The sequence below is a fragment of the Lepidochelys kempii genome, chromosome 10 (genome assembly GCF_965140285.1).
Source record: "Lepidochelys kempii isolate rLepKem1 chromosome 10, rLepKem1.hap1, whole genome shotgun sequence".
Taxonomy (NCBI): Eukaryota; Metazoa; Chordata; order Testudines; family Cheloniidae; genus Lepidochelys; species Lepidochelys kempii.
Genome location: NC_136389.1, coordinates 29,971,755 through 29,994,593, shown reverse-complemented (window position 1 = coordinate 29,994,593; position 22,839 = coordinate 29,971,755). Strand labels below are relative to the sequence as shown.

The 22,839-nt window shown below is 44.4% G+C and overlaps 1 protein-coding gene across 11 annotated transcripts; it reads right to left on the bottom strand.

Annotated features, from left to right (window-relative positions):
- Window positions 1-152: 152 nt before the first annotated feature.
- EEF2KMT (eukaryotic elongation factor 2 lysine methyltransferase) lies at window positions 153-21,174 on the bottom strand. 11 transcript variants are annotated; one of them, XM_078854590.1, is made up of 9 exons: window positions 20,555-20,795; window positions 17,671-17,871; window positions 14,065-14,127; window positions 10,881-10,961; window positions 10,523-10,624; window positions 10,191-10,324; window positions 9,238-9,545; window positions 6,527-6,676; window positions 153-4,144 (listed from the first exon to the last, which is right to left on the bottom strand). In XM_078854590.1, exons 2-9 carry the CDS (start codon window positions 17,866-17,868, stop codon window positions 3,969-3,971), a joined length of 1,212 nt encoding a protein of 403 aa, XP_078710716.1. In that variant the 5' UTR covers window positions 17,869-17,871; window positions 20,555-20,795; the 3' UTR covers window positions 153-3,968. The 11 variants fall into 11 exon arrangements, 9 of the variants coding, with proteins under 9 accessions (XP_078710716.1, XP_073218638.1, XP_073218640.1 ...); XM_073362537.2 differs by lacking the exon at window positions 20,555-20,795 and adding an exon at window positions 20,884-21,174 and having other exon boundaries at window positions 154-4,144; XM_073362539.2 differs by lacking the exon at window positions 20,555-20,795 and adding an exon at window positions 16,900-17,098 and having other exon boundaries at window positions 154-4,144; window positions 17,671-17,759.
- Window positions 21,175-22,839: the final 1,665 nt, after the last annotated feature.

Sequence of the window (22,839 nt, the reverse complement as noted above, 5' to 3'; positions counted from 1 at the left end):
AATTTGCAGATGATACAAAATTGCTCAAAATAGTTAAGTACCAGGCAGACTTCGAAGAGCTACAAAAGGATCTCTCAAAACTGCGTAACTGGGCAACAAAATGGCAGATGAAATTCAGTGTTGATAAATGCAAAGTAATGTACATTGGAAAACATAATCCCAACTATACATACAAAATGTTGAGGTTTAAATTTGCTGTTACTGCTCAAGAAAGAGATCTTGGAGTCATTGTGAATAGTTCTCTGAAAACATCCACTCAGTGTGCAGTGGCAGTCAAAAAAGCGAACAGAATGTTGGGAATCATTAAGAAAGGGATAGATAATAAGACAGAAAATATCATTTTGCCACTATATAAATCCATGGTATGCCCGCATCTTGAATACTGTGTGCAGATGTGGTCGCACCATCTCAAAAAAGATATATTGGAATTGGAAAAGGTTCAGAAAAGGGCAACAAAAATTATTAGGGTTATGGAACGGCTGCCATATGAGGAGAGATTAATAAGACTGTGATTTCAGCTTGGAAAAGAGATGACTAAGGGGGGATATGATAGGTCTATAAAATCATGACTATTGTGGAGAAAGTAAATAAAGAAGTGTTATTTACTCCTAACACAAGAACTAGGGGTCACCAGATGTAATTAAAAGACATAGATTTAAAACAAAAGGAAATTACCTGTGCAACTCCTTGCCAGAGGATGTTGTGAAGGCCAAGTCTATAACAGGACTCAAAAAAGAACTGGATAAGTTCATGGATGACAGGTCCATCAATGGCTATTAGCCTGGGTGGACAGGGATGATGTCCCAAGCCTCTGTTTGCCAGAAGGTGGGAATGGGCGACGGGTTTGATCACTTAATGATTACCTGTTCTGTTCATTCCCTCTGGGGCACCTGGCATTGGCCACTGTTGGAAGACAGGATACTGGGCTAGATGGACCTTTGGCCTGACCCGGTATGGCTGTTCTGATGTTCTTATACAAGGGGAAAGAATTTAGGCTGCTTTAGGAATCCTAAACTCAGAATTTTCTGAGTTTTGCCATTTCAGTTTTAAACGCAAAGGTCGCTTTCCTGTGGATTTTTACATATGGTATAATGCTTAAATTTTCTGTCACTAGCATGAACACTTCGCTTGCTCTGGGTAATTACAGGTGGCTCTTCCACATGAACGGGAGACACTCTTCATTTTGAATAAGAATATTTGCTCATAAAGAAACATTCTATTTTAAATGTAACTTTAAAATAACTTATGTTCTTGGCTGTTCTTCCTCAGGAAAATGTTGAATATCTCCTTTTATATCTTTATGGTAGCAGAACCCCCAAGCTTTTTGAAGTCTTTCTCTGGCTGTGCTTGTACAATATCCTTCTTGCTGTTTGTACAGCACATAATGCCAGATCAGCTTTCTGGATGTTCATTCTCTGTAACATATCTTTATTGCTGGTATTATCACACATGCATGGTGGTGGTGTTCACATGCTCTTTATGATGTTATTGTTATGAAAAAACTGGGATGAAATAGTTATGTGCCATAATGCCACATCACCAGTGTATCTAGGTGTACATACACCTCTGCTCTGCCTCACTTTTTGCTTTGCTCTCATTTCCACACTCCTCCACCCCCCAGAAGTGCCCCCACCTTGTGCCAAGTCTCCAGATTGCATACAGCCACCTAGAAAGCAGATAGTGTTCTAAGGCTAGTGTATTTCATTCCCTACCATATGCCCAGTGTTGACTGCTGAGATGTGAGGGAGGACAGGGGAAACTAGATCTTTTAAGGAAGAAGAAGTCAAAACAAATGCGTAGCATCCAAGTAAAGATCTTGATGTGTTGGACTCAAAGCAAAGCGCAAAGCACCCAGCACCAACCCAGCATGTCCTGAGGAGCCTCCACTGCATATAACTTTCCAGCCTCGGGCCTGATCCAATGCCCAGTGAAGTCAATGGGAGGCATTTCAAGAGATGACTTGGGGCTTGGCTACGCTGGCACTTTACAGCGCTGCAACTTTCTCGCTCAGGGGTGTGAAAAAACACCCCCTGAGTGCTTCAAGTTTCAGCACTGTCAAGTACCACTGTAGACAGTGCACCAGCGCTGGTAGCTGTTCCCCTCAGAGAGATGGATTTTTTTTTTATAGTGCTGAGAGAGGTGGGTTTTTTATAGCGCAGCTCTCTCCCAGCGCTGGTGCTGCAACTACACAGCCCTGTTAAAATGCTGCCACAAAGCCCTTGCTTTGTGTTTAAGTACCTTCAGGGGCAAAAATACTAGGTTACTAAAGGAGTTTCTAGTCTAGCGGAGAAGAGCGTAACAAGAACCAGTGGATGGAAGCTGAAACCAAAAAAATTCACATTAGTTAGAAACAAAGCACAATTTTTTAACAATGAGGATGATTAACCATTGGAACCAAGTACCCAAGGAAGTGGTGGATTCTCCGTCTCTTGTGCCTTTCTGGAAGATGTACTTTAGTCAGACACAAGTTATTGGGCTCAGTTGAGGGGTGACTGGGTGCAGTTCTATGGCTTGTGCTATACAGGTCAGCCTAGATGATCTAATGGTCTCTGGACCTTAAAAATCTATAAATGAATTTTCATCTACTGTACTTCAGTGGTCTTTGGCCTGGTTCCTGAAGATGAGTATTGATGTAGGTGATGGGGAATAAGGAAAAAGTCAGAGACGGTATTTATGGAATTGGAACAAGAAAAAAATGACTTCCCTCCATCTTCACCCTCCTGTCAGTGAAACAGCCCTGCAGATTGGAGAGTCTCCATCGAAAACTGATTCCAATGAATGGATGGAGCATTTGAGTCAATAAAGACAAAGTGTCATTGAAGACCCAATATACGCAACTTAAAACCAGAATTTTGCCTAGAGTGATGGGAATATCCTATTTTCTCTGATGTAAAAATGAAATAGGTTAAGCCTTGTGATAGGGTGGTCCACTCAGCACAGGGATGGTGCCTGGTTCTGGCCACTCTAGAGATTAGCTCATGAGGTCGACGTCCCTTCCTGCAGTTGCACGCTGTCACTCCTCTCTCTCTCAGCTCTGCAGGGCCTCTTGCTCCGGGAACTAGTGTCCTCCTCCTGACTTGGCCCTCTGGCCAGGTCTTCAAATGGTTTTCTCTTCCAGGTTTGGAATGTCTCTTCCTACAAACAGGCTCAAGCACTCTTCCTATTGGTGTTTGTTTGCCGGTATATGTGCATATATATATAACAGTATCCTGAAGTGTGGAAGATTAGAGTCTGGGTGGAGTTGATATATACTTTATTTTAAAAAGAAAAAAGTGTCAAGGGCGAAATGTTTCGTCATATCATTCATGTCCTCCATTTGTCAGTGTTTTCTTTTTGAGAGAATGTAGTGGTGAAAGATTCCAGATGGGGATTTCCAATAGAAGATCCCAGCATGATAGACAACAGCAAAGCTGATTTTAAATTTGGGGTGTGAGAGAGCTTGAAGATAAGTGTTTACTGCCCCACTCAGCGATATGTTTTATCCCCTTTTATCTCCTTCCTGGATTCAACTTTCCATCTGTGCATATCAGCTTAAATTTTGAGAAAGGAGCGTAAACAGCTTTCTGAGGGTATGTCTTCGCTACCTGCCAGATCGGCGGACAGCAATCGATCCAGCGGGGATTGATTTAGCGTGTCTAGTTTAGACGCGATAAATCGACCCCCGAGCACTCTCTCATTGACTCCTGTACTCCAGTGCCACCAGAGGCGCAGGCAGAGCCGATGGGGGAGTGGCAGCAGTCGACTCACTGCAGTGAAGACACCACGGTAAGTCGATCTAAGTACATTGACTTCAGCTACGTTCTTCACGTACCTGAAGTTGCGTAACTTAGATCTATCCCCCGCCCTCTTGTAGACCAGGGCTGAGGTGAAGCCATTGCCAGCAATCAAGGATCTTAAAAGCCGTAATTAATCACAAGAGAATTCCCTGAGGTGCAGTCACTGTAACCATTTCTCAGGACAGTAAATATTTAAAATGGAACTGAAATGCTATCTGCTGAATCCCTTGTGGAGGGTTTTGGTTTCCATGACAATGGGAGAAGGCATGTCTTACGCCTGCTGGTGGGGAAAGGTGCTTCGTTCTTTACCCCATATTTGCGATGCCATCTGCGACAGGAGGGGAATTGCTGAACCTGCAACGCTGGTCCTGGAAGAGACGCAAAGGTTGAATAGATTTTTAAATATTTTTGTTGTAAAATTTTGTACAGCACCTAACACAACGGGGTCTTGATCCTAACTGGACCCTCTGAGTGCTGCTGGAGGGCATTCTCCAGGAGGGGCTGTTGCTTTTGGAATTTGCTCCTTCCCCTGAGACCCATGTAGCCCATGTTTGGTGATCTTTAGGGAATGCTGAAGGGTCTGTCTTTTCTCCTTGGGAGCAGCAGATTTGGGAGGCTGGGTAGTGGAGGGAAATATATTGTTGGCACTTAAATTTTGTATGTGTTTAAGTGTTCCCTGCTGAAAATGTATTCTTTTGACCTAGTTTCCATTAGCAGGAGGAGGCTCACTGAGTCCACTATCTGTCCATCTTCTGGTGTGGTGCAAAGGAAATGGGATCTTCTTATTGTCTATATGATCATAGAATTTTAAAATAGGATACTTCCAAAGATAGACCTACCTGCCCCTCAGTCATGTTAACCCCCCCTGTGCCCCTCTCCCCACGAGTCTGGCACAGTCTCCATCTTCTCATGGGCAAAATGTCCTCACTTTCCTGCATAGCCCATGTTTAGAACTCCTGCTTCCAATTGGCCTTCTATAGCTAAACTTACTCCATTCCCACCCTGCTCTAACTTTCCTTCCCATCCCCAACTGGAACCACTATGACACACCTACAACAAAACAAATAAATGGCTCTGACTCTATTCAAACCCTGCCCTTCTTTTTCCCCCATCCCCTGCTGTTTGTTTGACTCCTCAGGTGTGTTATGTCTAATATGTGGCTTGAAGCTCCAAGTTGCTGAACAGCCTAAAACTCATCAACTTCAGTGAGAGCTGATGCTGCTCCGTGTTTCCCAAGAGAACACCATGCCACACAGGACTGAGCCCCAGGGCTAGATTCTGATCACATGTCCACCAGTGTAAAATAGGAGCTAGTTCTGATTTACATCAGAATCTGACGCCCTGACATATTTCAAACCAGGCAAACCTATGGCACTGTATAAACAGCAATGCATTTATTGTAGCTATTCTATTATTCAAGTTGTGACAGGAAGACAAGCACTGCAGAAAGTCTGAACGAACAGATCATGGCTCAAAAACAATAGCAAATATAAATTATTCTTTAATATATAAACTTAAATTGTTCATTGCTCTATTTCACCATGCCGGGAAGAGAGTCATTATTTTTGGTGTCACAAAACTTATTTCCAATGTGTGCATATCACAACACCATAGAATCACTACAGTTTACTTCCTTGTGCCCTCTGGAAGAATAAAATCTCAGTCTGAATGAGGCCCCATTCCTGCACCTGACAACCTATGGACTCCCAAGGAATCACACTGGAGGCAGCAGGGCTGCACACAGGTGAGGCTGTCCACTCACCCACTATCAATTGCAGCATTGGGGCCTAAAACACACTGACAACGTACAGAGCTTAAACTTGCTTTCTGAGTCTGCCACTCAAGTACATGTCCAGAATTCAAGGTCATTGTCATGATCATGATAGATCTTATGCTTAGTCTGTCAAAATGTCTAGTAGTAATATTGGATTTACAAAGTCTACGCAAGTAATTTTAGAAGAGTTATGTTTGAATGCAGGTCATATAGGAAAAGGTTCTTTGTGTGAGTAGGAACAACCTGCCATCCGATCCCAACTTTATCTGGATAGAGAAACAGAAATAAAAACAATCACTCTTTTGCGTAGTAAAATACAAAACATACATACTACCGTGTGCCAAATCTTGTAATAATGGATCATTAGTAGGCAGTGAAAGCAAGAGACACAAATATTCACGGTAAGTAATTTAAAGAGATTTCTATTACATGCTTGTGCCATATATTCAGCATCATTTTATTAATTACCCACTTCTGAAGGACCACACATCCAGCTTGTATTCTGTAGAAGTCTAGATTTTGAGAATGCTGTGAGGGAAATCCCAAACATCTCCCTCCCCCCGCCCACAATTTAATTGTATATGACCCTGTCTATATGGTCAAAGCCTCAGTTTTAGGGTTCAGCTGGAATGCTACCTGTACAACATTAGAGCACAGATGATTATTTACTGTTATTATTAACCCTCATTATCTGCTTGGCTAGCGGTCACCAAGCTTGCAATTCATTTTGAGGAGGCAATGTAGCAAATATTAGTCTCATTAGGACACAGTAAAAAGAGGCCCCATTCCTGAAATCAGCTCTATGGGGGGCAGACTGTTTCTCCTATTCAGACCCCACAGGATTCAGCTGGTGTACTGGAACCTTAACTAAAGCAATGCCCACCATCAAAGATTGCTGTCTTCAGCTCTGTAACAAGATTAAGTAACTGGGAAGAAGTCCAAACCTATCATGGCATATATACAGCATAACTCTTACCGAGTTCAGTCTGGAAGAGGTGATAAGTGTCTGGATTACGAACTGTGAAGGCAATGTAGATCTCAGGTGGTTTTCCAACAGTTTTGGAAATGGAAAGTTGCTGCAGGACACCAATAAGGGATAAAGTTATCTGGGGATCATACACCACATCTACATAAAAAGGAAAGGGTTTGTATATTTATAAACAAAACAAAAAGCAGACTAAAAATACAAAATAAAAGGATTAAATGGAGGCACGGTCAAGTAATTTAAGATGAGAATTTGACCTGTATTATGGGAACATGGCCCTTTAAAAAGGGAACCAGGACCAGCCCCTATGACTAGGGACCAGCTCCTCAGGGGAGCCCATGTAGACCAGAGGGAATGTACCTGTGACTGACGAGTCATTTATTACACTCAGCTGGGGTGGAGACTGAGGGTAGGCCTATACTTAAAACGCTGCACTGGTGCAGCTGCATTGCTGTAGCTCTTCAGTGAAGACACTCCTATGGCAATGGGAAAGCGTCTCCCATCAGCGTAGTTAATCCACCTTCCTGAAAGGCAGTAGTTATGTTGACGGCAGAAGCTTTCCTGTTGACATAGCACTGTCTACAGGGGGGGAGTGGGTTGGTATAACTACGTTGCTCAGGGGTGTGGATTTTTCACACCCTAGAGCGATGTAGTTATACTGACCTAGGTCTGTAGCGTAGACCTGGCCTGAGAAGATAATATAAAACAAGCAGGATTTAGCTAGTTCTCCTTGGCACTAGAGATAGACCTGTCTGGATAAGGGGTTCTGGCACGGCTGAGCTTTTAGGAGTTTGTGTTGGATGGCAAAGACTATTAAAGGTTTATTTTGATAAGAAGATGCCAGGAAGCAAAGGCCCTGGGCCTATCAAAGAGCTAGCGTCCTCCCTTCAGGGAGAAGAAGAGTAGAAGTCTGCGGAAAGGCTGGGACAAACAATGGGTGAAAAGGAATCACATGAGGCTGTTTCATGTTATTCCTCATGGCCTTTCTGTTGATGTTTGGTGGGGGTGAGGTGATAACCCTGTGAACCGATAGAAGAGCCTTGACTGGAGTGGCATTGGGTTGAAAGAACTGCTGTGGTGGCTGGTGGGGCCTGCAAGTGTGCGTACCTGAGGCGAGAGAGAGTGCTGGTACGGATGGATTATCACAACCTGTTTTAAAGATTGCTTTAATGCTGGTGGGTGAAGAGGTTCACTCCAGATTCCAACTATCAAAGGATTTTTAAGAAGTGTTTTTTTAAACAGACCTCTCCACTTTACTGAATTGCCCTTCAGTGAAGCTGGTGCACAAATAAGTAAAAAGAAAATTAGGTCCTGATCCTGCAAAGGATATTTAACCCTTACTACTATGCAGAGTGCTGGTGAAGGGGGAAAAATGGTCTGCACTTGTGGATTTTACAGATTTGGCCTTCTCAGGTTGCAACTGAATTGAAAGCAGCTCACATTGCAACACCTCATTGCAAAGGCCAGGAGTTAAATTACAGTTGGTTGATTCTGGAATAATTTCTAAGGGTGGAAACCCTGATGAAACAATGTAAAAACTGCCCCTTGAAGTATCACAAGTGTCAATCTCACAAATTAACATTCTGATTCTGCAATTTTCTACTGGTCTTTCAGTTATGAGCCCTGATGTTCAGGAGTTGGTCATTTCAGTGTAATCCCTGTGATGTACAACTAGGGCATCCAAAAGCCAAGACCTGTGTATGGGCCAATGGTCAAAGAGATCAGTCACACTGGATTTAACCTAATAAAAATATGAACCGTGCTATCTAGACATACCGAGCATAACACTTTATCCTAAACTTTAAATTTCCTTGTTTTTATGAGCTCAAGTTAGGCCGTTTTCAGAGTCCCGTGTAATAGATTAGATATCTATGATCATTAATTTTATGGAATAAACATCTTTTTATGGCTAATGGTCTACACGTGATACATTGTATCAGTCCTCACACACCTTTCAGCACCTCACCTGAACTCTTAAGCAGCTTGCTTAGTTCACACACACCCAAAAAATGGGCTGAAATTCTGCCTTCAGCTACATCTGTGCAGCTCTGGAGCTTGTCTAGAAGAACAGTTGGTGTGTGGCAAGGTGACATGTGACTCTACATTGCACAGAGTGTGCTGCCCTCTAGCCATGTGGACTTTGCTACCACACATTAAAAGTTCTGTAGTTCACTTCGCTGTATTTGACTTTGAAACCGGGGTACATCAAAGCTCACTTGGGAACTTTTAGTGTGTGGTAGTAGGGACACAGTAAGTGCATGTTGTAGATTTACACCCCCGCTTGCCACACACTTTGTCTAGACAAGCCCCTAGTATTGTTAGACTTAGTATTATTAGATTTACTATTAAACTCCTTAACATTATCAGATGAGCAAGTGCTGTAAAAGTAAAATTTCTTTAATATGCACTATCCTTGTTGAGAGTGCCAGCCAGCGGTGCTCTGGAAACGTGGAATTCACCTCCAATTTTAAAACAGAAGAAGTGACAAAAGAGAAATAAATTGCTTTTCAAGGATGAGTAAACAACCACTGAATATTGAGATGAAGACAGGATGGTAAAATAAGGCAGAATTACACCCCTCACATTTCAGAATTTGCAGTTGACTGACCAGTCATCTTGACTGAATAAAGTTCAGTAATTATTATTTTTGCATTTCTATTGTTATTTCATCACAGTGAGATGCGATCAGAAATGTACTGTACCTGCTGCAATGACAACATCAGCTTGAAGCTCTGAAAGTTGTTCCTCTGCAACAGAATCCCAGTCAAGTTCTGCAACTGTTATTTTTGGTCCTTGTAAATCCATCACTTCTGCCCTCTGGCTTTGGGATTGCATTTTAGTGTGATTCTCAGTTTCAGACTCCAGAACAAAGCCATTTAAATGGATGTTTTCTCTCAGTTGCTCAAGAACACAGTGATGGTAGTCACTAAACACATATGTCTTAGGATTACAGGTTTTACAGATTGCAATTCCTGTGAGGCCAATCCCACTTCCTAATTCCAAGACAGTCCTGAAGGTTAATGGATTAAAATCAGTATTTACACATGGATCTAGACAAGATTCAGTTACGGAATCAAAACCAATAGAAATGTATGCACCTAAGAGCGAAACTAGCTGTAAATGATTTCAGTGATTCTTGAATAAACTACCCAGATTCCAGTCTTTGCTTCAAATAAGTATCAGGAATGAAAAATAATTAGGATTCAATTATAATAATAGCAATTAGAGAGTGAAAATATGAATAAAATTAACATCTCCTGGGGACCAATACAGGACTGTGCCCTGCGGTATATTATGCATATATCCAGACTAAAATGTTATCTTGTTAAATTTCATACTATCCTCCTAGTTATACCTCCTTGGACTGCCAAGTATTTTATGATTTCCTTATTACTTGATGATTTAAAAGTGTTTTGGACAAGGGAAATTTATACTCCCCCCCTCTCCCCTGAGGGTTATGGATACCTGAGTTGGAGTTTTTGTCTTGGATTTTAAAAATATGCATTGTTACAGTTCTTAGTTATATTAGGGGCATATATAGTATAATGCCAAACTACTGTCATGTAACTCATTTATAATATGAATGAAAACATTTAAGTTAACTCTGTGCCCCCAGTTTTCTAGCTGTGATTTCATGTAACTAGAGCTCCATTACCTGTTATTGAAAATGGCAGAATTCTCTATTGCCCATTCAGCAAGATAAAGAGCAGCATCCCATGTGACTAGTCCTGTGGTTCCCTGTGAGATTATTGCCACCGTCTCAGAAAGTGTAACAGAGTCTCCTGTGGGCTAGAAAACACACGCAGGGAAAGAAAGATGCATTGGCATGGCCACCACATTTCACAATTTTAAATCAACATTAGCGTCTGGGAGAAGGTAAGAAGTATTTTACACTTGGGGTTTCTGGGTTTTATTTTTAAACCAGTTATGGCTCAGTTTAAACGATAAAAAAGGACATATAACCATGAAGATGATATTAGCTTTTACCAGTAAGTAGCTTTTATAACAGTTGGTAGATTCTTCTTTATTTAAAATATCTGCTAGTACATCATACAATTCATCCAGGGGTTCGGTTGCAACGGACTCATGCTGTGGGAAAGAGAAGAGAGATCAGTGAAGAACTTCAGATCTCCAGATATTATTAACGAAACACAGGCAATGAACACATAGTCAAATACCATTTATTCCATCTTTAACCATAACATATGCATTTAATGCTAATTTTTGTTATAATAAATGATCAGCCGAGCCTGGGCCAATACTGCAAAAAACATATTTTCAAGTTACTTTTAATAACAGGTTGAATGGAAAAAGAGTGCCAAGCAATATATAATCCCAACACTACCTTTTTAATGAGTTCAGATATGAAGCATCTTCTGTACTTCAAGGAAGGGGGATATTTCAGGCATAAGGGGTGAAGAATAGTCTGAAATGATAAAACAACACCTGCAGACCAACCAGCTACCAGGTGAGGATTTTATTAGAGGCACTGAAGGAACAGGGGAGGAAAAGATAGCTACCAATTTGCTCGGTTCACTTTGTATCTTGGGAATGCTGGGTGATTTCAACTTGCAGCTAAGCTATTTGATACTCAGCTGGAAAAACAAATTCCATGTACATTCCTGCAGTGAATTCTGGTACCCCCAGCCGGTCACAGATGTGAGGGAGCCACACATCCTCAACTTTGCCCCCCAAAAATAAACAGTAAAACTGAAAGGAAAATGAGTCTGAGTGGCTCTTTCCTCTAATTTTTCTTCCAGGCCCCATCCCTATAAATAAATAAACGGGACTGCTCCATCTGCACTTGGAGCTGGGAGCCATTCCCAGCTTGTGTACATATAGACAGGTTTCAGAGTAACAGCCGTGTTAGTCTGTATTCGCAATCCGATGCATCCGATGAAATGAGCTGTAGCTCACGAAAGCTTATGCTCAAATAAATTGGTTAGTCTCTAAGGTGCCACAAGTACTCCTTTTCTTTCTGTGTACATATACTCACTCTAGCTCCATCCTGGACTCAGGAAAGAGACTCTCCCCACACGTCTACCCTTTGTTTTGAATCAAGGCAATGTTCACTGAGAAAGTGTTAGTCACACTGGTCCTCCAGCAAATGAAAAGTTGGCAAGTTAGGTCACTTCAGCTCTTCAATTAGCCCCAACAACTATGTTATGGTGAATTAGGTCCCTTAATGTACTCTTAATAGTTACAGTTCCCTTTATATAAGTGGCCTAGGCTGAATTCTGCACTCGGCTAGACATGATGGACCCTGACTCCAAAGCTGTGCTCTCCCTACATGTGGGCATCTCAGTCAGGGGTTCCACATGTGGAAGGCGATCAATACATAGGACTTGAGGCCCATTGTGCCCCAGAGTTGGGAACACACTTTTGTTCAGAAGGAGGTGTTCACTGTGACAATATGACAAGAATTTGATACTAAAGGCTGTGGAGAAGTACTTGATATTCTATCCTTTATGAAGCAAGTAGGGAGTGAACTGCAATCATGTGATAGACAGGAAATGGGAGTAGCTTCGTGTTCCCAGTATTTGTACCACACGTGAGGATGTAGTACCCTATTTCCATACACACGAAGACACACTATCAGTCAATAGACAATATATGTCACGAACAGCCTGTAAGAAAAATTGAAGTTAGAGCTTTTTCTTGATTTTTTTGTATTGAAAATTAATTGCTATTTTGAAAACTTTCCACCAGCTCTAAAAGCCCAATACTTGATAGTTAAAAAAATAAGACAGAGTTGTAACTGTTTTAATGCAACTGATCAGAGGGCACAAGCCCACTGAAAGCAATTACTGCCTTTTTGTATGTTCCGATTTAAATTAAAAGGCGACTGTGGGAGACTAGCAATCTCACAGATTTGGGAGAGAGATGAACAGCCTTTCACTTCCAGGTTGCCAGTTCAGATCCAGCCAGTGCTAGAAGATATCACAACTGTTTATCACTCATGAGTAGGGCCCTCCCAAATTCACGGCCATGAAAAACACATCATGGACCGTGAAATCTGGTCTCCCTCCGTGAAATCTGGTCTTTTGTGTGCTTTTACCCTGTACTATACAGATTTCATGGGAGAGACCAGCATTTCTCAAATTGGGAGTCCTGACCCAAAAGGGAATTGCAGGGGGGTGGTCAGAAGGTTAGCTTAGGGGGGTTGTGATATTGCCACCCTTACTTCTGTGATGCTTTCGGAGCAGGGCGGCCAGAGGGGGTGGCTGTTGGCCAGGTGCCCAGCTCTGAAGGCAGCGCCCTGCCAGCAGCAGTGCAGATGTAAGGGTGGCAATACCATACCATGCCATCTTTACTAGGGATGTAAAATGTTACCGGTTAACTGATAAGCATTAGTCTTACCAATAATGTATTCAGTAAACACTAAGAGGGATGAAGCTGGGGCCACAGGTGGGGGCAGGTGCGGGGCTGGAGCCCTGGGACCCCCAGGGGCCAACTCACGGGTGCGGGGCTGGCAGCTGGGACCGTGGGTAAAATGTGGGAATGCTGCAGCAGCCCCCACACCCCTAGTTCCTGCACCTACGTTGTGAACTCATTAACAGTTAAACCTTCGCTGATACAATTTTAATAGTTTAAATGGTTATTTTTTAAAATGCTATTTACATCCCTAATCCTTACTTCTGCGCTGCTGCTGGCGGAGGCTCTGCCTTCAGACCCTGGCTCCCAGTCAGCAGCCACCGCTCTCCAGCTGCCCAGCTCTGAAGGCAGAGCCACCAGCAGGAGCAACACAGAAGTAAAGGTAGCAGTACTGCACCCCTCTATAATAATCTTGCAACCCCCCACCCCCGGACCCCTACAATTACAACACTGTGAAATTTCAGATTTAAATAGCTGAAATCATGAAAGTTACTATTTTAAAAATCCTATGACTGTGAAATTGACTAAAATGGACCGTGAATTTGGTAGGACCCTACTCATGGGAAAGGAGACAATGGTCTCAGCCCAAGACCTACTGAACAGAATTCACATCACAACCCATCCCACGCCCCTAAACTGGTACTAGCTGGCATTCTTATTGTAGCCTCAGACGCAGCAAAGGACTGAATGGGAATGGAGAGTGAATTAACCCTCTTATCCTTAGAGATGGCCCCTCACGTCAAGGTTAAAGCACACTGGCGGAGTATTCTGGGAAGTTTATACTGCTGCACCTCTCACTATATTGCCTCTATGAATCAATAGGGAAATTCAGTGTTTGACACTTTGCATGAACACTACAGTCTCTAACCATTTCTCAAATTTCAAAATAAATAAAAACATGGGTTTCTTGTGTTCCAACTCCCTTGTCTATGAAGGATAGTTACATAACAGGAATAAAAGAAAATCTGCTATTCTATTGGTAAACACAGAGATTAGTATTAGATCTGACTCCCTTACTGTTTTTTAAATACAATTTAAAAAGAATACGATGCAATAGTTTTCATTACACTAGGTGGCATCGTATCTTTAGAATAGTTCTAGTCTGTTCTATGATATGTATTGAAATCTGATTATATTAAAATAACATATTTTACCTTCTGCAAAATATCCAGTAGTAGCAAGGCATCTGATGAACTCTTTAATTTTTTTTCAAGTTCCTACACAAAAGGAGGGGAAAAAAGTTGAGAAATATTCCAGGATGCTATTCCATTACCACGTTTGAACACCACAAACTGGTGAAAACTCCTTTAACAGAGTATGTTACTTGCTTTGTGATTAAAAATAAATAAATCACACCCAGATGGTAGGAAATAAAGAAGTAATAAAGAGCCTTCTGTAAGCCATAATATTAACATAATCTATAATGTATATAGCTGCTACTGCAATACAAATACATAATTATTATTAATTGAATGAGGAAAGTAAAAAACAAAGGTGAAGACCAGATGACTAATCAGTCAGCCCTCCCACACTAATGTACAAAGCTCCCACCCCAATGAGGTGAGAAATATTAAATCTTCCCTTCTCCAAGAGGAGAGCTGAGTATCTCTCCAGACATTGGAAATCTTGGCATCGAAGTAAGAACAAAATCTGCCTGTTGCTAGACACTATATCCCCCACATAGATTTATTGCATTAATTGTCTTTAACAGAAATCTTATAACTAAGAGTGCTGTTTCAATATAACCTCAGTGGCCAGTTATATTTCTTCAGCCTTTTTTCATTGATCCATTTCTAGCCAAACCTGCTCACCTTACTCAGATGACTAGTTCCACTGAAGTCCATGGGACCATTTGTGTAAATAAGGCAAGTAAGGCAAGTGGGTTTTTGGCCCTTCATTAGTGGTTGAAATGCGGAGAAAATGGTTCACAGAGGAACGTATAAATGGTGAAATCAACAGTAGTAAAACTCACTAGATAGTGAAGTAAACAGATGTCCTGAATTGTTTCAAAACACTGCGGTCTGTAAACTGCAAATCCTCCTACAGGGAAATTGTTCTGAGAAAAAACTTACTTTACTGCAAAAGGGTCAATGTATATTGAGGCTGATGTCTGAAAAGTGACACTACAGCACATTGCAACTGAAACACAGAGGGTTCAAGAGGAATGAGTGGTGACACCCACTGTCTGCTAAACTCAGGCATTCTTTATTCTATACTAATAAACTCATAACAGGAGCTGCCAAAGCACCATTCTGAACATACTGCAAATATTCTATGGTGAATTGATTTTCTGAAATTAGCTTTGCTCTAATACCAGATGCTATGAACAGATGAATTAGACCATGAAGCACAGCCATTTTAGGAAAGAAAAAAAATCCTCCGAATGAGCGTTATTTGTACTGTGGAATTAGCTTGTAAATTGAGGGATTTTGTTGCAGAATCACTGCAGTCAACAATCTTTAGTTTTAATATTTGGAGTCACTACTGAGGTATATGGGGCCAGATTGTTGCCTGGTATAAACTAGCTACACTGAAATCAATAGAGTTAAAACTGATTTACATTGCTTGATCATCTGGCCCATGCATGTGCTGAACAGGTCCCAAGGTTTGCATCTCCTCCTTCTCTATGTCAAATAACAGAAATGGAAAGGAAAATTCTTAAGACACATCTGGATTTTTCTTGTCTCTTCATTCTGATGATAGATGGCAGAACAACATGAATCCTATGTTTTGTGCCCTTCTGTGAGGATACTATACTTAATTTACCTTTTTTCTGTCATCTACAAAATAAAAGTAAGGAGACTATGAAAGTGCCCTGACAACTTTTCACTTCAAATCTCAATATCTGATGTGGCAGCTCCTAGGATTTGTTGGAAGAATCTTTAGCCTTAATGATGGCCTCACACTGCAAACTCTTAGAGTCATCTAAGCCCCCCTACTCACAGAGTTCAGGAGCAAACCCATCTTTAGGTCTGTCACAGTGAACTAAGGGTTGATTTAGATCTCTGGGTCTCAGTAGCATATTTCTTAAATACTTTCTGACAAATCAGACTATTCAGCTATGATGGGGCCCATATCCTCTGAATTCTGCTGTGTACCAGATAAACTTTAAATACCTGTAAATATGGGGATATTCTAGATTGTATACCTTATAGTTAATGTTGAGACCCGAGACAAATTTTAGATGCATATTTACTATCAGACATCTTGTAATTATTACTATTCCCAGCAAAGTTAATTGTAAGCATATTTCAGATCAAATTGTGTCCACAGTGTTCAAAGGTGAAGGCTACATTTATATATAATTTTCCCGAGAAATTGCCTAATACTTACTTTCTGAGTGTTTTGTTGGTCTGGTGAATAATCATGGAAAGTGAATAAATTGTTCACTAAAATAGTGCATCAGTGCCTGCAACAAACATGACTATTCTGAATCTGTCTGGCTGTTGTGCTTTAGCCACAGATAACGGGAACTATTACATGAAAAAAAGTAGGGTCAACAATTTGGCTTAAATTTCATGAAAACTATAATGGTGAGCCATGGATGACACCTGATAACAGGTCTCCGAACATTACTTAATCATCTTAAAGTTAGAAACATTTGGTTGTTGGTAATGTTGATTCCATCAGTGCTGAGAAGGAGTAGTTTGCACATGTTTCTGTCAGTATTTAAACAGGTTGAAAATATAAATGTGAAGAATTCCAAAATAGCTATACTAAAAGGGCCAACCATTGAAATTAGGCTAAATTCACAAACGTCCAGGACATAAGTTTAAACATGTTATCATAAGTGATTGAGCCAATCAAAAACAGAAGCTTATTTTGCCAGTACTCTCTCATATACAAAAGAAAGTTTAGAGACTGAAGAATTTTGTGTAACACAATTTAGTAGCTGTCTGCCTAAGTAGGTGTACTTCTGGTGTAGATGGTTCTTTATCACAGTAGTAAAATACACCCCTCTGGCCGAAAGCTTGAGAGCTAAGTGTTACCAGATTCAGACACACATGCTGATCGTCGGAGCCCGGGGCGGATGGGACCCCAGTAACGAGCGAGTGTTGAGAGAATGCAGAATTAGTCAGCGCTATGCCCAGCTGATGCGGCAACTCATGGTGTTGGATGTCATCAGGTGGTCGAGGAACATCTACATAGAACACATCACTGGACATCGGCAATACCAGGAGAGATGAGCTGGAGTGCCAATGAAAAGTGAAATCGGAAAGTAACTGAAATACTTCCTTGATGGATTGTATTTTCTAATGGACAACCTACCCTAAATTCTCAACTACTGAGGGACAATCTTCACTCATTGGTATATTTTGCTTTCCACAACCAACTCTCTGTACAACTTTTCATGAGTGATGTACCCGAATACTTGGATGCTAATATCTAAAATGTATTGTTAAATATATTCATCTACATTTGGGTTATTGCTGATTATGTGCGATATGTATCTTATGACTTTTAAAATAAACTTTGTATTTGTGGATAATCTATGATCTATACCCAGATGTACAGACACTCTTTTCCTAACCTGTGTACTATATAACTTTTTAACATTAGCTTTAATACAATTTTTAAATCTGACTGTTTATAGGCCTATGGAGAACTCCACGGGATCAAAGAGGGGACACACGCACACTCTCTCTCTCTCTCTGCCCTGGTCTACACTGGGAGGGGGGGAGGGGGGTGATCGATCTAAGTTATGCAACTTTAGCTACAAGAATAACATAGCTGAAGTCGACATACTTAGATCGACTTACCGTGGTGTCTTCACCGCGGTGAGTCAACTGCTGCTGCTCCCCCGTCAACTCTGTCTGCGCCTCTCGCGGCGCTGGAGTACAGGAATCGACAGGAGAGTGTTGGGGGGGGGGTCGATTTTTTGCGTCTAGACTAGACACGATAAATCGATCCCTGCTGTATCGATTGCTGCCCGCCAATTCGGCGGGTAATGAAGACATACCCTAGGTTTAAAAAAGTAAAATAAAGCTATTGAGTTGGCTAGTGTGTGCATGTCACTGCCCTCTATGGAATGAAATCAGAGCTGTTTCACTCATGAATCCAACAGAATTCTGTTTCACAATCCCAGGCCTTTCTGTGGTGCAGATTCCTCAGATGCTATAAAAGCAAAGCTGAAAAGAGGAAGAAAAGGCAGACTGTCCAAGCAAGCTGCAAAAACATAGTGACCATATATCTTGGTTTCACTGGTACAGTTCTAGTTTTTCCTATGACATCCAGGTGTGCCAGGCACTTCTTTCAGGTTCTTTCCATTTTTAATTTAATGGGTATTTTTCTTTTTTTAAATACCCATATAATATTTGCTTAAGATATACTTCTATAGTGAGCAGAGTTTGGTTGGCTTTTTCCAGGTACAAACAGTCCAATGCAATGAATGCTCAGTGTGATCAACAGTGTTTGGAGTGAAGAGAAAAGCTGTTGATGTTGATGACAGTTGTGTAGTGTGTCTCATGATCAACTCATTCAGAACACTAAATTACTAGAAAACAATCTTCAACTCAGAGATATGCACACCAATTTACTTTAAGTACTTATGAGCACCTCAGAATCTTTAATGTATTTATGCTTGTAACACCTCTAGGAGGTAGGGCAGTACTATCACCATTGAGACGCCGAGTGATTTGACTAAGATCACGCAAGAAGTCTGTGGCAAAGCAGGGAATTGAACCCAGGTCTCCCAAATTCTTGAAAAGTGTCCTAATCCCTGGACCATCCTTCCTCTCTGCTAGGACAACAGCTGGGACTAGTGACACCAGCACACCTTAAAAAACCCCAACTTTTGTATGGCTATTTCCCAACTCTAAAAAACAACCCCACAGAGCACAGTAACCAGGAGGGCCAGCTTGCAGTAACAATAGCAACTGACAGGTTTCAGAGTAACAGCCGTGTTAGTCTGTATTCGCAAAAAGAAAAGGAGGACTTGTGGCACCTTAGAGACTAACCAATTTATTAGAGCATAAGCTTTCGTGAGCTACAGCTCACTTCTTCAGATGCATATCGTGGAAACTGCAGCAGGCTTTATATATACACAGAGAATATGAAACAATACCTATTCCCACCCCACTGTCCTGCTGGTAATAGCTTATCTAAAGTGATTTCCAGCACAAATCCACAAAAAGAAAAGGAGTACTTGTGGCACCTTAGAGACTAACCAATTTATTTGAGCATGAGCTTTCGTGAGCTACAGCTCACTTCATCAGATGTTTACCGTGGTATATGCCATCATGTGCCAGCAATGCCCCTCTGCCATGTACATTGGTCAAACTGGACAGTCTCTACGTAAAAGAATTAATGGACACAAATCAGATGTCAAGAATTATAACATTCATAAACCAGTCGGAGAACACTTCAATCTCTCTGGTCACGCGATCACAGACATGAAGGTCGCTATCTTAAAACAAAAAAATTTCAAATCCAGACTCCAGCGAGAAACTGCTGAATTGGAATTCATTTGCAAATTGGATACTATTAATTTAGGCTTAAATAGAGACTTGGAGTGGCTAAGTCATTATGCAAGGTAGCCTGTTTCCTCTTGTTTTTTCCTACCCCCCCCCCAGATGTTCTGGTTTAACTTGGATTTTAACTTGAAGAGTGGTCAGTTTGGATGAGCTATTACCAGCAGGAGAGTGAGTTTGTGTGTGTATGGGGGTGGGGGGGATGTGAGAACCTGGATTTATGCAGGAAATAGCCCAGCTTAATTGTCATGCACATTGTGTAAAGAGTTATCACTTTGGATGGGCTATCACCAGCAGGAGAGTGAATTTGTGTGGGGGGGTGGAGGGTGAGAAAACCTGGATTTGTGCTGGAAATCACTTTAGATAAGCTATTACCAGCAGGACAGTGGGGTGGGAATAGGTATTGTTTCATATTCTCTGTGTATATATAAAGCCTGCTGCAGTTTCCACGATATGCATCTGAAGAAGTGAGCTGTAGCTCACGAAAGCTTATGCTCTAATAAATTGGTTAGTCTCTAAGGTGCCACAAGTCCTCCTTTTCTTTTTGCTAATAGCAACTGAATGCACCTAAAGGACTTTTGTTCAATGGTTTTCGGCAGCCCCATTATAAAAGCCATTTTAGTGCCCCTACTCACAGAACTGTTTCTGATTTTGAAATCAGGATCACTTTTCAAAGATGACAGGTCTCAAAATCACAGCCCACCAGCTTCACCTCAAGTAGGAGAAAGGAGCTTATTTTGCTGAATGAGATGAGAATTTTTACATCATTTAATTTTCTTTTCCCAACAGTAGCAATAAACCAGGTGGGAGCAGCAGGTCCATCAGGGGGCAGCCCATTTCCAGAACATCCTGATTTGGTGGGGCTTGGTCCTGCTTTGAGCAGGGGGTTGGACTAGATGACCTCCGGAGGTCCCTTCCAGCCCTGAGATTGTACCAGTGGCACGGCAGGCCAGAGGTGGCTTGGCAGAGCGGGGAGCTAAGGTGTTTGCACAGCCGGCAAGCAGGGCTCTGGCTAGCCGGGCTCGCCCCAGCACTGCACTCTTCACGGGCGAACGCAGTAAGAGGAGTCAGAGAAGGGGGAGGCTGCTGCTGCTGGGGGCCAGGACTGGGCAGCCCCACACCGGGGCGCTGGAAGAGTGTGTAGAGTGGGGGAGCTGAGAGCTATTGAACCAACCTGTAAACCCTGTATACGATGGACACCACTTCAAGCCAGGGGGTGCAGCAGCACCTGTGGGCCCCGGATCACCCGGCCCAGGCACCGGGCGGCTCCTGGGGCCAGGACTGGGCTGCCCCAGATCACCAGGCCCGGGCGGCTCCGGGGCCACGACTGGGTAGCCCTGGACTCCGGGGCCAGGCTGACCCAGCTGCCGCCCGCCCCTCACATGGACCCGCCCCAGGCAGCCCCTCCCCGCGGCCCCTGCCGCCCCCTCTCCGCAGCGAGCGGCCTCTCCCCATCCACTCCCGGGCCGCGGGCTGGTGTCGGGGCGCCCGCCTCCGACTCACCGGCCAGGGGAAGGCGCCGAGCTGCCTGCCGGCCAGGAAGCCGCGCTGGAAGCGGAGCCCCAGGTGCCGGGCTTCCTCCGCCGCGGGATCCATCGCTCGCTAGCCCGGCTCAGCCGGGTCCCGCCGTCCCCTCAGGGCAGGCCGCGTCCCCGGCCTCGGGTGATCGCCTCTTGCCGGGCAGACACCACCCCCGCTCCCGTCCTGCGGGGGCGGGGAGCGACACGGGCTCCGCTGCGGCCCAGGCCTCGGACCAGACGGGGGCGGCACCAGTCGCCGCCCCGCCCCCGCCCCCGCCCCCGCCCCGCTTTGGGGACGATGCGGCCAGTTTCACCAGATCCCTGGGGCGTGGGTGTCCCCAAGGCACGGCCTGGAGCCTGGCTCTGTGTCCCCATTGCAGGGTGCGGGTGTTCCCATGTCAGGCCTGGCGCCTGCGTCCCTGCGTGGCTCTGTGTCCTCGTGTTCCCATGTCAGGCCTGGCGCCTGCGTCCCTGCGTGGCTCTGTGTCCTCGTGTTCCCATGTCAGGCCTGGCGCCTGCATCCCTGCGTGGCTCTGTGTCCTCGTCTTCCCATGTCACCCGCGTCCCTGCGTGGCTCTGTGCCCTCATGTTCCCATGTCAGGCCTGGCGCCTGCGTCCCTGCGTGGCTCTGTGTCCTCGTGTTCCCATGTCAGGCCTGGCGCCTGCATCCCTGCGTGGCTCTGTGTCCTCGTCTTCCCATGTCACCCGCGTCCCTGCGTGGCTCTGTGCCCTCATGTTCCCATGTCAGGCCTGGCGCCTGCGTCCCTGCGTGGCTCTGTGTCCTTGTCTTCCCATGTCAGGCCTGGCGCCTGCGTCCCTGCGTGGCTCTGTGTCCTCGTGTTCCCATGTCAGGCCTGGCGCCTGCATCCCTGCGTGGCTCTGTGTCCTCGTCTTCCCATGTCACCCGCGTCCCTGCGTGGCTCTGTGCCCTCATGTTCCCATGTCAGGCCTGGCGCCTGCGTCCCTGCGTGGCTCTGTGTCCTTGTCTTCCCATGTCAGGCCTGGCGCCTGCATCCCTGCGTGGCTCTGTGTCCTCGTCTTCCCATGTCACCTGCGTCCCTGCGTGGCTCTGTGTCCTCATGTTCCCATGTCAGGCCTGGCGCCTGCGTCCCTGCATGGCTCTGTGTCCTCGTGTTCCCATGTCAGGCCTGGCGCCTGCATCCCTGCGTGGCTCTGTGTCCTCGTCTTCCCATGTCACCCGCGTCCCTGCGTGGCTCTGTGTCCTCATGTTCCCATGTCAGGCCTGGCGCCTGCGTCCCTGCGTGGCTCTGTGTCCTCGTGTTCCCATGTCAGGCCTGGCGCCTGCGTCCCTGCGTGGCTCTGTGTCCTCGTGTTCCCATGTCAGGCCTGGCGCCTGCGTCCCTGCGTGGCTCTGTGTCCTCGTGTTCCCATGTCAGGCCTGGCGCCTGCATCCCTGCGTGGCTCTCTGTCCTCGTCTTCCCATGTCACCCGCGTCTCTGCGTGGCTCTGTGTCCTCATGTTCCCATGTCAGGCCTGGCGCCTGCGTCCCTGCGTGGCTCTGTGTCCTCGTGTTCCCATGTCAGGCCTGGCGCCTGCATCCCTGCGTGGCTCTGTGTCCTCGTCTTCCCATGTCAGGCCTGGCGCCTGCGTCCCTGCGTGGCTCTGTGTCCTCGTGTTCCCATGTCAGGCCTGGCGCCTGCGTCCCTGCGTGGCTCTGTGTCCTCGTCTTCCCATGTCAGGCCTGGCGCCTGCGTCCCTGCGTGGCTCTGTGCCCTCATGTTCCCATGTCAGGCCTGGCGCCTGCGTCCCTGCGTGGCTCTGTGTCCTCGTCTTCCCATGTCAGGCCTGGCGCCTGCGTCCCTGCGTGGCTCTGTGTCCTCGTGTTCCCATGTCACCCGTGTCCCTGCGTGGCTCTGTGTCCTCATGTTCCCATGTCACGCGTGACGCCTGTGTCCCTGCGTGGCTCTGTGTCCTTGTG

Excerpts from the sequence above, each read along its gene's own strand:
- EEF2KMT (XM_073362537.2), bottom strand. The coding sequence starts at position 20,976 with ATGGATCCCGCGGCGGAGGAAGCCCGGCACCTGGGGCTCCGCTTCCAG. Across the intron at positions 10,325-10,522 it reads GTTATAAAAGCTACTTACTG|CCCACAGGAGACTCTGTTAC; the intron begins GTAAAAGCTAAT and ends TGTGTTTTCTAG. Across the intron at positions 4,145-6,526 it reads CCTCTTCCAGACTGAACTCG|GACCAGCGTTGCAGGTTCAG; the intron begins GTAAGAGTTATG and ends CGTCTCTTCCAG.